Source organism: Archocentrus centrarchus, chromosome 3, assembly GCF_007364275.1.
Source record: "Archocentrus centrarchus isolate MPI-CPG fArcCen1 chromosome 3, fArcCen1, whole genome shotgun sequence".
Lineage (NCBI taxonomy): Eukaryota > Metazoa > Chordata > Actinopteri > Cichliformes > Cichlidae > Archocentrus > Archocentrus centrarchus.
In genome coordinates this window covers 2,972,791-2,989,605 of record NC_044348.1, presented here as the reverse complement: position 1 = coordinate 2,989,605, position 16,815 = coordinate 2,972,791, and the positions used below count along the sequence as shown (strand labels likewise).

The following is a 16,815-nucleotide window of genomic DNA, read 5'->3' as shown; positions in this document are numbered from 1 at the left end:
GGCCAACACTGTCGCCACATCATCCACAACAATATGCCGTGACACTGCTTAATGTATAGCGCTCTAATTGGTTGCAGTATCAGGTTTGCTCGGTAAAGAGAGCGCAGAGAGCAGAAAGCAGCTCAGTCGGGAATTTCTTGTACCAGCAACAGACTATTTGCATACGCTAAATGAAATCCCCATCAGCCAGCCAGGCTCACTGTACCTCTGCTGGTGAAGGATTAATGCTCTTCATGCTACATTCACCACATTCAGCCACAAGCTGCTGCTCACAGATGAAGCCTACTCTTACACGTGGGCCCGTGAAAGACGAGTGTTACGACCAAAATACAAAAAAAGCCCTTTGGAGTAACCATCTGAGCACAGCCAATCATATGCAGAACTTGCACTCACACCTAAGTGTGCTGTTACACATGGAAGCGCTAATCCTGTGTACGTACATGATAACACACATTTACACAGGCGCACAAAATTACTAAATCCCTCTGACAGATGCTGGTAATTAGAAAGCATCAGAAAGCTTGGTATTTGAGTATTTACACTATTTTTCTTTGGTATGTCTCCAGGCAGCCCATATGGAAAGGTCATGCACGCCACAGAGAGAGAGAAAATGATGCAGAAACCCTGTCTTGTAGGGAGACAGTGCGGGTTTATGCTGTATTATCCTCATCTTTATTCACAATCTGTTTATTAAAGCCACCTGTCTCCCCCTAAAGCATTTGGCATAATAAACGACTGTTGAGACGCAGCCCATGCAGCTTTCAGTCACAGCTATAAAAAAGGGCCGCTGTTTGCAGATGCTCTGCTCCTCACCACAACAATATGCAGTGTGGCACAATGCAACACAATATAGTGTTTTGCATGGCGTATCGCACCATAGTGCAGCCAACCCAGCACACAGGACTGAGAATACACTAAAATCCATCATGAGAAAATGCAACACAGAGTGGAGCGCACTGCGCGGACGTGTGCGAAGTGTCTGAGTGACAACTGATGAATAGCTCTCTCACGCCCAAACTGGGAGACTGCATCCATCTTCACAGATAAAACACTCTTATAGATCCATGTGTCACACAGCAGGATGCCCTCAGAGCCGCTCAGGCATTTGCGCTACGTGCCAAACACAAATGAGCGCCAACATTACAACAAAACACTCATTTGTTCATTTGAAAAAGCAACACATCCTTTTCATACAAGCGCTTTTCACACCACGCAACCACCACCACTGTATAATTCCCCAATTTCCCATTGTGCCAAAACACAGACTATTACCAATTGTTTACCACTGGATTTTTTTCTAAGCTACATTATTTTTTCAGTGCATAACCAGACCCTATTTTCAAATCAAGCTGCTTTTTCTGAAATAATGTCAGAGTGAAGCTATTTGACTTTTAGATTTGTGTGTCCTAACCTCTTTGCGAGATGCAATCATGTCAGAATTACTGCTACACATGCACAAAAAGACTCTGCTTTAAACACTTCTGTGCCACTAAGTCTTGTCCTTACCAGTCTCCTGCATGGCTGCAAGGCTGTAGGGTGGGGGTGCTTTGTGCTCAAAGAATTAAAGCAAAAATGTTCTCAGTCCTAACCCTGACCTGTCTCCTCCATCATTTAACAGTTTTATATATCTATCTGGACTCCCACTTCCCAAACCAACATCGCTAAAAGGACCGGCTTCACCATTTCATGGTTACACACACACACACACACACACACACACACACACACACACACACACACACACACACACACACACACACACACAGTCAACCAGATGATTAAGTGAAGCTAAGTGAGGGAGACGCCATCCACATCAGTTCTGTGCATGAAAATATTTGACAAATCATGTCTCATAATTATTCATTTAGGGACGGTGCCGGTTCATTAAACGGATCTGCTTACTCCTTCCTCTCCAACCCACCTAGCTGAATCTCACCAGTTAGAAGGTGTTAACTGTATTTAGCGTCTGACTGAACTTTGGTCCCTGCACACGCGCTTGGCAAACACGCGGCCGACGGCGCGGTTAACTGACTAGTGCTGCTGCTCCCTGCTTTGAGCTGGCTTTCTTATTACAAAATGCTACTTTATGTTTGGTTGACTCATGAAGGGCTGTTGGAAGGATATTGTGGAGGGGGAAAATCCTGTTAAAATGTCATTTGTACTTATTTCCCCTGCTGGCTTCCAGCCTAATACTGTAAAGTGGGTGGAGAAAAGGTGGCGGATATACTGTCTCACCAGCATGCACACATACGCATGGCACACATACCATCCACATTTGTGAAGTCTAGAAAGCAGCGCAAGCGCTTTCACTAATCACACTGCATAAGCCATATTTCAAGTCGTAAACCCTCTGATCGCAGAACACAAGCGAGCTAATGTCCAATTAGACTCGCTTGAAGACTCATGGCTGAATGTACACATCAGAGTCATTTGCTGTGGCCAGTGTTGTTTATAAGACTGCGCTATCGTTTAAATTCAGACGGTCAGTCATTTTTTCCGTCACTGTGTTACACAGAATTTTATTTTGCACAGGGACATGGTGTGAATTAGTTAAAAAAAAACAAACCCTGAATTCTGGCTAAAGTGGTGAACAGAGGGAACAAACCGTTAAATTAAGCTAATGAAATATATATTTATATATCATATTTTCACTTGTTTGAGGTCAGCTTTTGAGCTAAAGATATCTTCTTACATGGTGTTTTCTTATTGAACCACCAGGCACTTCCTCAGATAAGTACGACTACTCCTGCTTCTGGTGGGGGCATGGGACAAAATGGTGTAGCACAAAAAAAGTGGTATAATTAGAGAAGGAGCTTTGTGGAATGTGCTGAAAATAAGGACCACCGTGGAGAATTGGATCATACCGCAAGAAGGATTTTCCACAGAAGTTCTGATGCTTTATTCACCACAACTCTGAAACCACTGGAATCCATGCTGTAGGAGCTGATGTGAATCCAAGCTCTCTACAGCTGCATCATCCATGTAGGAGGAAGCCACAATCATTTCAGAGCTGCATTTGCAAGATTATATGGGCTGCATTTCTGATACCAAGCAGATAGCTGCAGTACAAGTTTTTCTTTAATATTACCACTGAGGGAAATAACACTTCCTCTCCATCTTCTAAATATCTGGCAAAAACATACAGAACTCTAAAAACTTGAAGACCTATTTCTAGTTTTTATTAGCAGCAATGTGACTTAGATACAGTCTAAGGTAGCAGGCAGTAGATTTACCAAATGACACAACCTCTCAGATATGTTTAAAAGATTTTACTCTGAACCCAGATCGGTTCATCTAAACTAAGCGTGGAAGAGGTTTGTTCATAAAAACATGAATTACATTTGCAAGTAGAGGTCAGTCTGAATGAAAAGATTTAAATCACTAATTGGATGTGGAACAAAAAGCTCGGCTCAGTTTGAGAGAGAATAGGAAATCACAACGGCAAAACATTTGTGGTGTGACAACGTGAGGTGGTGTTCAATCTGTGTGGTAACGGGATGCGAGGCTGCTGTCGGTTGAAGTCTGACATTTCTGGTACATCTGTCTTATCGCTTTCCTTCAGAATTGAGTTTAAGTGAAACCACTCTCTGGGGGAATCTTCTGAAATCGTGCCTCTCTTCTCCAAGCAAATAAATCAAACCAGACTGCTGATGTTGCAATATGATTTAAAGGTTAAGTCAAGGCAAAAAGCGTTTCACTCAGCCAAGAGATCCTGTTCGCCACATCTATTAAACTCTGTAATAGTGCATAGGCAAAAACGAAGGCAGTACCTTGATTTTTTTTTTTTTTTTTTAGGGAATATTTGAGCTCCTGTTCTGTGAAATAAACAGCAGCACTGATTTTCAGCTTCTGTCAGGGAATCAGTGAGCAGCTACTGTATACTAATGTTTTGTTGCTATTAGCAAATGTGATCATGGTCATATGAAACATCAGCTACGTCTGCTAAACACTAAACTCAAAGCCCCACTTTACATGAATACGGCCTCACAGAGAATCTAATATAGATACAGACTCAGCCGTGTATTATGCGACCTGTACCTTGGTTACATCTAAGTTAAATGATTCCATCTTGCTGTGAAGCAGGTTACACTTCCAAGAACAGCCATTTAAAAGCTGGTGAACTAACATTTTTTTGTTACATAGGGTTTCCTGCCTGCTGGTGTGGGCATACACTACTTTTGATCCCTGTCCTAATCTAGACCAGCGGCAGCAATGAACAGGCGTCCATTGGGTCGAGTCTCACCCCACCCAATCAAAACTTAAGAAACAGAAAAGTTTGCTTTTGTTCAGCCATGGGAAAAAAAATAGAAAAAAAAAACAAAAAAACACCAGTACTGTTTCTAACTTGTTATTGGCTGGTCAAATTGGCCCACAGCACACCACTGATCGCCTTACATAATGCGTGGTACAAACCCACAGGTGGTAAGCAGACTTCCTTGTCTCTTGGAGTGTGCAGAGGTGTTCATTTGTGAAATCAGGGCAAGGCAATAGGTAATGCACACACATGGGCCCGCTCTAACTCATAGTTCACAGTGTTTTTATTCTCCACAGTAAAGCACAACATGTTTGAAGACATTTCTTTGTTATGACTTACTGCAGAGGTATTCAATTAAAATTTAAGCAGGTCCGGTTAAAAAAAAATGTCCTCAAACAAAGGTGCAAATAAAATGACTTTACCGTAACTACGAGAAAGGTTGTGCAGAGTAATATAGAAACGGCCCATCCAAATCCAGTAAATACTCAAAAATTAAATGAACACTTTTTAATCAGAGTATAGCATCAAGTCAGTTAAAGTTCTGGGATAGAAGATCAAGTCTTCATACCACGAGCATAAATATCAACAAATCAGTGCGTGTGACAGTGAAAGTTTATGATAAATAATACTTTCATCATATTTGTGACACCAAAGATTTTTAGATTTCCTTACAGCTCACATTCCTCTCTGTCCTCTAGAGTTTTATAGAAACTAGTTACATGACATTTGCATGTCTACCTACTCTGACTCCCTGGATGTGTGGCCACAGGTTTTACCTTAAAGAAATCAGAATAGCGAATAACTTGTGAAGATAACGTAATGCTGCCCGCTTTTCTGCTAACAAAAAGCAACAGCATATTTGCGCTGCACTGTCTAATTTCATGCTTTGCTTGTCAGCTTGGCCAGCTGAGGTGCAAATTTTGACTGCAGAAGGTACACACCCTGCTGGGTGTAAATTCAGCCAATGCTAACGCTACACTGGATGCCTAATATGACTTACGGGTGGGATGTATCAGCAGGTAGGCTTACTGCCTCAAAACTGCTCACGCTCAGCGTGACAATTAGATGTTTGACCCCAAAATCACCTTAATCCACCCCAAAGATCATTCTTCTTGTTTTCTACAATTTTAGCACTTTAAAAAAAAGAAAAGAATTTGAAAAGAACATGATCTTGATGTAAACAGCAGAACGTGTAGGAGTGAAAGTAGCAGGGTGCTGTAAAATAAATGTGTGCGTCCGTGTGAGCTCCTTGATGGTAAATCATCAAAACCATAGCACGATACAGAAGGAAAAAACTGATGGATGGTTTAAAACTTGCTGCATAAGACTGTAAACATGCAATCTCTAACTAGCACTGTATTACTAGCACTGTAAATTTGCTCCTAGTGAGCCTGGTGTTTCTCCATATATCTGCAAGTCAGCCTCTCTCTCTGTGTTTGTGGGCTAGCACATGGGAAACAGCACAAGATGCAAACATCTAATAGTGGCACAAGGCTGACATGTGCTCCCATAAATATCTCACACCATGTGGTTGGATACTGCGCTTTAAAGGTGAAGAGACCTTTAATTAGTCCCCTTGTCTGTTAGAGGGGATGCTGAAGCAAACGCACACGTACCTTCCCCATTCGTAACATCGCAGTCTGTGCTTAGGTTTAGAGACGGAAGACAGGCACTAACAGTATGCCGAGTCCCTGAATAATTGGACATAGAAAAAGAGAGCGAGGGAGACGAGTCTATAACTACTAGGTGGTCGGCACACAGAAGCTGAGGAGGTGGTATTTCCAGCAGTGATAAGTTTCAATTGAATGTATGCTCACCAATGCAGGAGCTCCCGTCGAGTAGGTAGGAGCCATTGTCATGGAAACCACTTCTGCATTCACAGTGGTACCAGCCAGGCAGGTTGACACAGCGGGAGTGGTTGTGGCACTCAATCAGGCCCTCTGCACATTCGTCAATATCTGAGGACACAAACACACACAGGAACATTGCTGTCAGTCAAAATATTTTCCTGGCAACAAACACGAACCTGAAACTTCAGCTCATTTCTGTCATTTGATGCTCTGCCTGTTCTTTGATCTGTGCTGTGCAACAGCGGCGGTTCATCCAATCAGAACAAAACCGCTGCCGCAACAGCGGAGCTGGGTCAGCGGATGCCCACATTAGACAGCCAACATATCTGCAGCCTGTCTCCCACAGCAGGGATCAAAGTCTCTTAGAAATCACAACATTTGGCTGCAGAGTTGTTTTCAGTTGTGCACTTTTTTTTTTTTTTTTTTTAATGTCTTCTCCTTGCTCATTCACACTTTGTCTCTGGTGTGCAGCATGCATACACAGGCTTAGCCCAGAGGTGTTACGTCTTTGCACCTTCCTGGGAGAGTACAGCTCTCTGATCCATTATGTATGGTGTGAGCGCTGCACTGCAAAAATTAACAATCTAAATATCTTCCCAAGTCCAGCAGTAATATACACTGAAAGTATTTGCTCGCCTGCCTTCATACGCATATGAACTTGGGTAACGTTGCATTCTTAATCCATGGGGTTTAATATGATGTGGGCCCTCCATTTGCAGGTATTACAGCTTCAACTCTTCTGGGAAGGCTTTCCACAAAGATTAGGAGTGTTTATGGGAATTTTTGACCATTCTTCCAGAAGAACATTTGTGAGGTCAGACACTGATGTTGGACGAGAAGGCCTGCCTCACAGTCTCCACTCTAATTCATCCCAAAGGTGCTCTGTCGGGTTGAGGTCAGGACTGCGCAGGCCAGTCAAGTCCGTCCACACCAGACTCACTCATCCATGTCTTTGTGGACCTTACTTTATGCCAGTGGTTCTCAAATCCAGGCCTCGTGGCCCAGTGTCCTGCAGGTTTTAGATGTGTCCCTGATCCAACACACCTGAATCAAATGGCTGAATTACCTCCTCAGTATGCAGTCAAGTTCTCCAGAGTCCTGCTAATGACTTCTATATTTGACTCAGGAGTGTTGAAGCAGAGACACATCTAAAAGTTGCAGGACACTGGGCCACGAGGCCTGGATTTGAGAACCACTGCTTCATGCACTGGTGTGCAGTCATGTTGGAACAGGAAGGGGCCATCCCCAAACTGTTCCCACAAAGTTGGAAGCATGAAATTATCCAAAATGTCTTGGTATGCTGATGAATTAAGAGTTTCTTTCACTGGAACTAAGGGGCCGAGGCCAACTCCAGAAAAACAACACCACACCATAATCCCCCCTCCACCAAACTTTACACTTGGCACAGTGCAGTCAGACAATTACTGTTCTCCTGGCAACCAGGAGTCCAGTGGCGGAGTGTTTTACACCACTGCATCCTTTACATTGCTCTTGGTGATTAAGGCTTGGATGCAGCTGCTCGGCCATGGAAACCCAGTCTATGATGCTCTCTATGAGCTGTTCTTGAGCTGATCTGAAGGACACATGAAGTTTGGAAGTCTGTAGTGACTGACTCTGCAGGAAGTTGGCAACCTCTGTCCACCTCAACATCTGCTGACCCACTCTGTGACTTTGTCTGTCTACCACATCGCGGGTGAGTTGCTGTCATTCCCAGTCACTTCCACTTTGTTATAATGCCGCAAACAGTTGACTGTGGCATACTTAGTATTGAGGAAATTTCATAACTATACTTATTGCACAGATATGATCCTATCATGGTACCACACTGGAATTCACTGAGTTCCTCAGAGCGACCCATTCTTTCACAAATCTTTGTAGGAACAGTCTGCATGCCTCGGTGCTTGGTTTACACACCTGTGACCATGGAAGTAATTGGAACACCTGAATTCAATGATTTGGATGAGTGAGTGAATACTTTTGGCAGTATAGTGTGTCTTTAGAAATGACCCGGAGGCCCTGCATGAGGAGGAGAAAGGGATCAAGCTACCACTCTAGTACCTTAGCCACTGCTGCACCATCTATACAGTGGGGGAAATAATTTTTTTTGGTCCCCTGCTGAATTTGTAAGTTTGCTCACTTACAAAGAAATTAACAGTCTCTAATTTATATGGTAGTTTCGTTTTAATGGAGAGAGACAGAATACAACCAAAAATCCAGAAAAAAAATACATATTACATAAAAGTTATAAATTGATTTGCATATCATTGAGTGATATACATATTTGATCCCCTACAACCCAGCCAGAATTCTGGCTCCCACAGATTTCCTCTGTGCTCATCAATAACTAAATTACAGAAACTCCTGATGTAATTCATCTAATTTTTTATTCATTCAACTAAAAACCTAAAAACAAAAAGTAAAGCAGCAAGACACTCTCTTTAACTGTAATTTAAATTCACCAGGGTTTTATTTCTTGCATGTTGATGTATCAGTGCTGCTCCATGCATGGTTTGTTGGTGTAAGTTAAGATAAAATAATATTGATACTTTTCTGAACTTTGCTGGGTTTTGTCCCTCTCAGCCTGATAGTGTCGCAGACTGCTGCTCTCCTTAATGACACGATTTAAGGTGCAAACATTTTTGCTCCATATAAGAGCAAAAATGACAACGCAATTAGTTGTTCATATATGAACTTCAACACCGAGACAGCAGGTGAGTTTCAGGTGACATACAGAAATTATATTAACAGTGTATGAACCTTTGTAACAGGATAAAGTATCTTTGATCAAGAAAGTAAAAAAAAAAAAAAAAAAAAGAATGTCTTCCATGTTTGAGGCCTACAGATCATTTCATTATATACTGCTCAAAAAATTAAACACTTTGAAAACACATCAGCTCTGATGATGAAAAAAGTGCTCATCCTCTTCCTCCTTCCACAAATGAGCAGATTCTGGTCCTCCTCATGGGTTAAAGACTTTCTACGGCCCTGTCCAGCTCTCCTGGAATCTCCTCCATGCTCTGGAGACTGCTGGGAGACACAGTAAATCTTCTGGCAATCGAACGCACTGATGTGCCATTCTTGAGGCGTCGGACTACCCGTGCGACCTCTGTAGGGTCCAGGCATTTTTAAAGGATACCACAGAAAACGCACTTATATTGTGAAGTGACATCTTGCCTATGATGATGGCACGATGCGTGCACCGAAATCCCAACAATCCCTATTTAAGGTCAACACAATAGTTAATATACTGTAATTAAAAAAAAGGAGATAAAAAATGGGCTTTGGTACTTGAGCAATGAGCATGTTTGTACTGATCCAGCCCTGTTGTGAAAGTCCATGTCTACTACACACATTTATTGGTATACAAATACAAGGGTGTCTCCACACTGTTTGGATGGCCTGGTGCGCTGTAGGTAATAAGACGTGACAGTTGCTGGGAGAGCTGCCCTCTGTCTGACTCTCAGGTCAGAGATCTGGGCAAAGTTACACCAAAGGATTCCCTCTCTGACATTTCACTTAAACAACCCAAGATTAGAAGTGACTGGTGGCTGAGAGAAGCAGACTCCTTCAACAAGAGAGCAGCACTGTGCCGGCGCATGAGAGGGCATATGCTCAACAACTATGTGTTGTCAAATCTTACGTAACTGCAACAGGATTATACACACATTTTGCATCAGGAGAGAAATTCTTCAAAGAAATAAAGTCATTTAATTAGTCAGTCTTGAAATTGACATTTTCAAATGTCATATTTACGTTATACAAATAGTAGTTTAAAATCTGGCTTTGGTTATTATATGATTATTTAAGAGATATAATTTAAGATGCTATTATTCTAGCTCTGGAAAGAAAAAGTGTGAATTGAAATCATAAAGTCAATTTATTCTAAATACCTGCATATATAATTTAATACTCCATATTCTATATCTTTAGTACTGAATCTCATGCAACAGCCTTTGTGTTAGTGTTAGTTATCTTCCTTGTGGAAAAGGATTTGAAAAGATGGGAGGGGATAATATCCTCCACAAAAAATCCACAGTATACAAATAAGAGGCAAGAGTGTTGCCTGCCTTCTTAATAAGAATAATCCAGCATTGCTTGCCAACATATTTCTCCATAATTAATGACAAGGGACACATCCCAAAATGTTTTTATGTGGAAAAAAATAAAATACTTCCAGTTAAATTTTGAGTTTTGTGGGGTCTTTTTCACATCACATCTTTCACTTGTAATGTTCCTAATTCCTTCTTTATTGTCTACTTACATTTAAAAATGTTTTTAAATTTGAAAAGCTAAACTGTTTATCTAACTCTGTATTTTTTTTCTTCTTGTTTTGGAAGCAGAGGCAACATGTCTGAGGCTGAAACAGTATTACACCATCTAGTTTCAGTTTCTCTAACGTGTAAGTATTTATATGTACACTGAATGATGAGTTTAACACTGATGACAATACAGCAACAATACAAACATGGTAACTAAGAAACATTTACAAGGGGCCAATCAGTCAAAATGTTCTTGATTAATGCAATAAGTCAACTTACCCCAACACAGGCAAGACAAGTAGTCTGTACATCATTATAATTTACATCTATCAAGCATAACATTATGACTACCTGCCTAATATTGTGTTGGTCCTGCTTTTGCTGTCAAAACAGCCTTGTCCCACTGAGGCGTGGACTCCACTAAACCCCTGAAGGTGTGCTGTGGTATCTGCACCAAGATGTCAGCAACAGATCCTTTAAGTCCTGTAAGCTGCACGGTGGGGGCTCCATGGGTCAAACTTGTTTGTCCAGCACATCCCACAGATGTGCGATTGGATTGAGATCTGGGGAATTTGGAGTCCAAGTCAACACATCAAACTCAGTGCTGTGGTCCTCAAACCATTCCTGAACCATTTTCACTTTGAGGCAGGGCGCTTTATCCTGCTGAAAGAGGGAATACTGTTTCCATGAAAGGGTGTTCATGCTCTGCAACAACGCTTAGGTAGGTGGTACGTGTCAAAATAACATCCACATGGATGGCAGGACCCAAAGTCTCCCAGCAGAACATTGCTCAAAGCATCACACTGTGTCTGCCTGCTTGCCTTCTTCCCATAGTGCATCCTGGTGCCAGGTGTTCCCAAGATAAGCGATGCACACACACACACCCGGCCTCCCACGTGAAGTAGAAGAAAATATGATTCATCAGACCAGGCGACCTTCTTCCATTGCTCTGTGGTCCAGTTCTGATGCTCTGTCCATTGGTGCCCATTGTTTACACTTTCAGTGTTGAACAAGGGTCAGCATGAGCACCCTGACTGGTCTGCAGCTGTGCAGCCCCATACACAACAGACTGTGATGCGCACTAAAGTCTACGGTCAGTCCCGAAACACACACACACACACACACACACACACTACAATACTCTTATTGTGTTCTCTTTCTGTTATTTTTACACGCGTGGTAGGCATCCACCTCAGCTTGGCTCAGCACGTCCTCTCTCCTCCTGCCAGCTACTGCAAAAAACCCCCCCAAAACACACAATCAATCCCCTGACAGGCAGCTGCGCGTTGCCTGTCTCGTGACACCTCACTCAGAATCCATTGCCCCACCTCTCCCCTGCAGCCATGCCCCAAACCACACCCCGCCACCACAACTGTGCATTTTGACGCCTTTCTATCAGAACCAGTAATGGCAGTGTGAGCTGCAGTAACTTGTCTGTTGGTTGAGACCCCATGGGCCAGCCTTTGTTTCCCCAATGTGCATCAATGAGCCCTGGCCATACATGACCCTGTCGCTGGTTCACCACAATTCCTTCCTTGGAGCACTTTTGATTGATACTGCAGACCGGGAACACCCCCACGAGAGCGGGAGCTTTGGAGATGCTCTGACCCAGTTGTCTAACCATCACAGCTTGGCCCTCATCAAACTCATTCAAATCTGTACGTTTGCACATTTTTCCTGCTACTAAGACATCAACTTTGAGAACAAACTGTTCACTTACTCCCTAATATAGCCCACCCACTAACAGGTGCCACGATGAAGAGATAAGTAGTATCCACCTCATCTATCAGTGGTCCTAATGTTATTCTTGATCAGTGTAGTTTGTGCTTTAAATTTGGTAATGCAGTAAATTGCTATAGTGGTGTTTCTATCTCATGGATGCCGTGGCTCACTTCGGTCCCTTAGAGGCCATCTTGAATCAGAGAGTGAATCTGTTCACCCTCACATCCTCCCGACATGGATTTTGTGCCTCTACAACCTCATCTGCTGTATCTGCTTTGTTCCCTGTGATGTTCATCAGCTCTGGCTATAAAGCTGAGAGTTACCTCAGTGTTTCATTTGGAATTCAAAGTGCTGCAGCACAAAGGGAACACAGTCAGAAGTGACACAGAAAAAGTGTCATTTCTGGCTGTGCTGCATCAGTGAGCTATGCACTGAATAGGTCAGTGATTTTCAATGGGCAGACCACGATATGGTAGTGGTCTTTGCAGGTTACAGGGCAAATGTGTTATTTGACAAAAAACTGACATCTGCTGCAAGGCAGAAAAAAATAGAAGTAAGAAAAGTTTTAAAAATATTCTTCACTGATAGCAATATTACTGAGAGAACTGATGACATGCAAAAGGCTGAGTGTTTCCTTTGGTACAGTATGCAGTGTAATTTAGACGCTAAAGCAATACTCCTCATCTGTATGCCATATTCACTGATCGGCCATAACAATAAACCACCTGCATCACATAGTGGAGCCGGCCCACTGTCACCAAAACAGCCAAGACCTATTGGATTGCCTTGTGGTGTCTAGTACTGATGCACTGACAGAGAATCTCTTGGGTCCTGTGAGTTGCCTTGTTATTGCGATGTGGCAGAGTGCACTGTCCTGCTGTTTGGTCAGTGTGAAGCAAATTTACCATATCAATGCCAAACCTCAAGGTTTTCCCTGAGAATACTGCAATTTAACAAGATGACCAATTCACTTTGGTTAAAATGAGTTTCATGAAAACCTGACACAGGCATTATCACTGCCAGCACACAATGGGAGCAAACATTTCTACTCTTTTAAAAGATTCTATTAGAGGCAACCTGCAGTGGCCCTTCTCTCTGAGAAGTCTAGAGTCAGGATTTGCAGTGCACACATGGCAGCGCTGAATTGATTGGCTTTCATCAGGCCTTCATGGTGTACTGCATAATAAAAGTATTAAACTATGTCATATCACACGCTCTCAACTCCTGATTGAAGTAATGTGCAAGAACAAGGGTACTGACCACAAAAGGCTTCAGTCACATGACAAAGTCAGAGTCAGGCAAACTGCATCAAACGAGGTCAAAATACGATTGGTTTTACTAAAAAAAGGAAGCAGGTTACAGCTGAGGTTTCCCAGTTTATCACCGTGCCTGAGAGAAAGGATGTTGGTTTCATCACTATTTCTTTGCAGACCATCAGGAATGATCGAGTGCTTGATACGTTTTAAATTCATGTTTTTGGCTGAGCATTAAAACATCGCCTCCTGAACACATTTCTTGGTGTGGCTTGTTCCTACAGTTACCTTGCTACAATAACAGTTACACTGCACATACTGTACCACCCTCTGCCTGCCACTCACATCACTTATTCTGTGAAATAACAAATGTTTGAGACTGAATCTTTCTCTTGAATATTTTATGCATTGTTTCTCCTTCTCTCTGTAATGATTAGTTCAGCTCTCTCTCTGTCAACAGACCAACTCAAAATCACTGATGTGACAAAGGAACAAGCTTATTTTCAATTACATGATGGAATAAGTTTTGTCTCCCCACTTTTTTTAATGTTATCTAAAAATCTAACATTTTTATACTTTTCAGGTGTATTTCCACTCTGTCTACTTCTTTACTGTATACTATGCATATATATATATATATATATATATATATACACACACACACTGGCATAAAATTACTAGACTTGTCAAAAGTGAATAATTCATTTTAATTCTCAGTCTTTCAAGATCCAGCTATTAAATTCCTCATTGGTCCATTTATGGCTCCCCCACGCCACCCAACACACGTGCACTCCTCAGTTTTGTACAGCTTTGATTTTCACGATAAGCTCATTATTTCCACATTCAGCATTGCTGTCTACATCAAGGTGTGAAGAATGAGGAGGACACAAGAAGAACAGCAACAACAGAACAAAAGCTTCACTGCCATGATCACCTATTCAAAAGCGTCTGTGTGTTCAGACATTATTCTGTTTACGTGTTGTCAGCTCTGCTGGCCTTATTTTTTAGTGCTACTAATTTGATTTTTTTTTTCTTTTTTAATATCAGGAAACAGGAGACATGAACAAATTGTTCACCCACTACCACTACCCATCTAGAGTGCAGTTAATGCATATTGGTTTTTAGGTCATCCCTGTTTTCTGGTTCTTGTGAATTCTCCCTGATGATCATGGTTTATTAAATTATTCCAAATGACAAATTTATGATAAACAAAATGATCAAAAGACCCAGATAATTGAAATTGATTGAAATTTCCTTTATTTCTTATCTTGTTATCAGATTTATAATTAACTGTTTTCTACATCTTCAGTTTCTTCAAATGCTGAAGAAATGACTTCCCGTTTTGGAGCATGGGGGAATCTTAACCCTTACTTTTATCCCCCCTCGAGGAATCATCGTTTGTCTCGTTGGAAAAGCTTCATTCTCTGGGATGCATAAATGAGCTTTTTATTGTCCTTGATGAGTGTAAAAGTTTGGCCTGATGACAACACTAGAGGACAGGCCAAACTAACCAGACATAAATATTCATCTACTGGATATATTGACCATTCACTTTAGTGTTGATGAAATTCCAACTGACATTCCCTGTCTAATATCAAGGCTTAAGTTTATGATGATGTTAGTTTTTGTAATGATCCTTTTCTAAATTCTTAGTATTTACATGTCCTTTTTTCCTTCTTTAATTTAAAGTTCATTTCATCCTGTAGCTTTCTGTTTCGTTATTTCCCTTTGTTCATTTTCCCATCTGTGTTATTGTTTTTACTCAGTTCACCCATGTCTCATTATCCCTCTCCCCAGTGTGTATATGTAGTCTGTGTTTTTTCATCCCCCTGGCTGCCCTGCCTTTGGTTTGCTCTTGTTTTGATTTTGCCAGTCTTTGGATCATTCTTTATGATGTTTCACGCCCTAGTTCGCTTATATGGTGAATAGAAAAGAAGCCCTAATAGGCAGCACAGAGAGGCAGCTTTGAGCGGTCTGGCTAATGAACTCCGCCAAAGTGGCTGAAGGACTTTCTGACAGCTCGAAGTCCCAGCTAGTGTAACCTCGGTGTGATGTCTTCTGTCATTTTAAACGAATGTTCTGGAGCAGGTAAAGGTGTGAATGCTCTCTGAAAAGACAGCAACACCTCAAAGTTAGCTAGCTATACTCGAGAGGCCCTTTACCAGCAATCACATAGAAAATGAACATTTCACTTCACAAAAGCATAGCGAAAATAATCCACAACAGATCATATTTAACCAAATATAGCCGGCTCATCCTGGATTACAGTTTATTGAACATATCCTCTGTTACCCAGAGGACTTGCCCAAATCCTTTGCTATTACTAGTCAGTGCAAGGTGACATTTGAGACAGTAGGTGGTGGAATTGTCCTATTTAGCGGGACTTAACCTGAACCCTTTTAACTACTTTACACTAGCCCTAGCTCTTATGATGGCTAGCCTCCAGTCTGCTAGACATCCCGTCGTCAGCCAGCTAACTTCATGAAAGTTTCACTTCCAGTGTTAGCTACCCTCCTGCCAATTTCCAATGAGGTCAGACTACGTCCAGACTGCTTCTTGCTTTACCCAGCCTCAGATCTCAGGATTCACCCCAGCCTCGCCCCATCGCACCTCATTCGCACCGACACTGCTGCTGCACAGTCAACCATTTCCCTTAATTTCCCTAAGCAAGGGTAACTCTCCTGTTTCCAAGCACGCTCTTGGGTCCTCTGATGACATTCCTGCTCCTAGGCCCTGCCGGCCACATCTGCTCCTGGGCCAGCGGATGCCTTTCTTGCACCAGAACAAGAGATGCTTTTTGACTCCCACACTCCTGGACAGCCTCCACCCTACCAGCTTCACTTATACTTTGCATGCAGTTTTGACTCTCTTCTCCTTTTTATGTTGACCTCATTCACAGCAGCAATTGCAGACAAAGAAGTAGAAAGATTCTGTTTTTGCTTTTATCGAAAGCACATATTATTTAACACGCCATCCATCATCTGCCTAGCAAGATCTTTTTATTTAACTATAATAAAAAACTGATTGAATTTGCACATAGTCAATATTTCCTGATGCTCAATAGTTTGCAAAGCTATTTTGAAGCTGAAATGTGTTTGCAAGTATGCTTTAATGTGGGAAAATCTTCCATTCTCTTTGTCTGTGGAAGTGAAGTGGACAGATGACCTTGTATGAGTTGCAATATGCTGGAGTACACGCATAAATATACTCCATCAATCTTTGTTACAGCCACAGAAAGGAAAGGAAGTCAGGCTGCATTTCACATTTCCTCCTGTTTTCTTCTATTACAAAGCAAACAAGACCACTTGATACTTTTCACAAGGCTTCACTTCAGTGCCCAGTCTGTTTTTTTTTCCCCCCATGAGTAATGAGGACTTTATGACAACACAGATTGTGAAGAGCTGTGAGTTTTAGCTCAGATAGAAAACTTGGGAGTTAATCCACACACACTGTGGTTAAAATAATCCCAAAGCACT

The 16,815-nt window shown here is 41.9% G+C and overlaps 1 protein-coding gene across 1 annotated transcript in view; it reads right to left on the bottom strand.

The window, feature by feature from the left end:
• The window catches only part of LOC115778064 (protein kinase C-binding protein NELL1), a 281,912-nt gene that overhangs the window by 14,464 nt on the left and 250,633 nt on the right, over positions 1-16,815 (bottom strand). Inside the window, exon 16 of the mRNA XM_030726081.1 lies at positions 6,073-6,213. Within this exon, the coding sequence (XP_030581941.1) occupies positions 6,073-6,213 (141 nt within the window). The remainder of the gene's footprint in view (positions 1-6,072; positions 6,214-16,815) is intronic.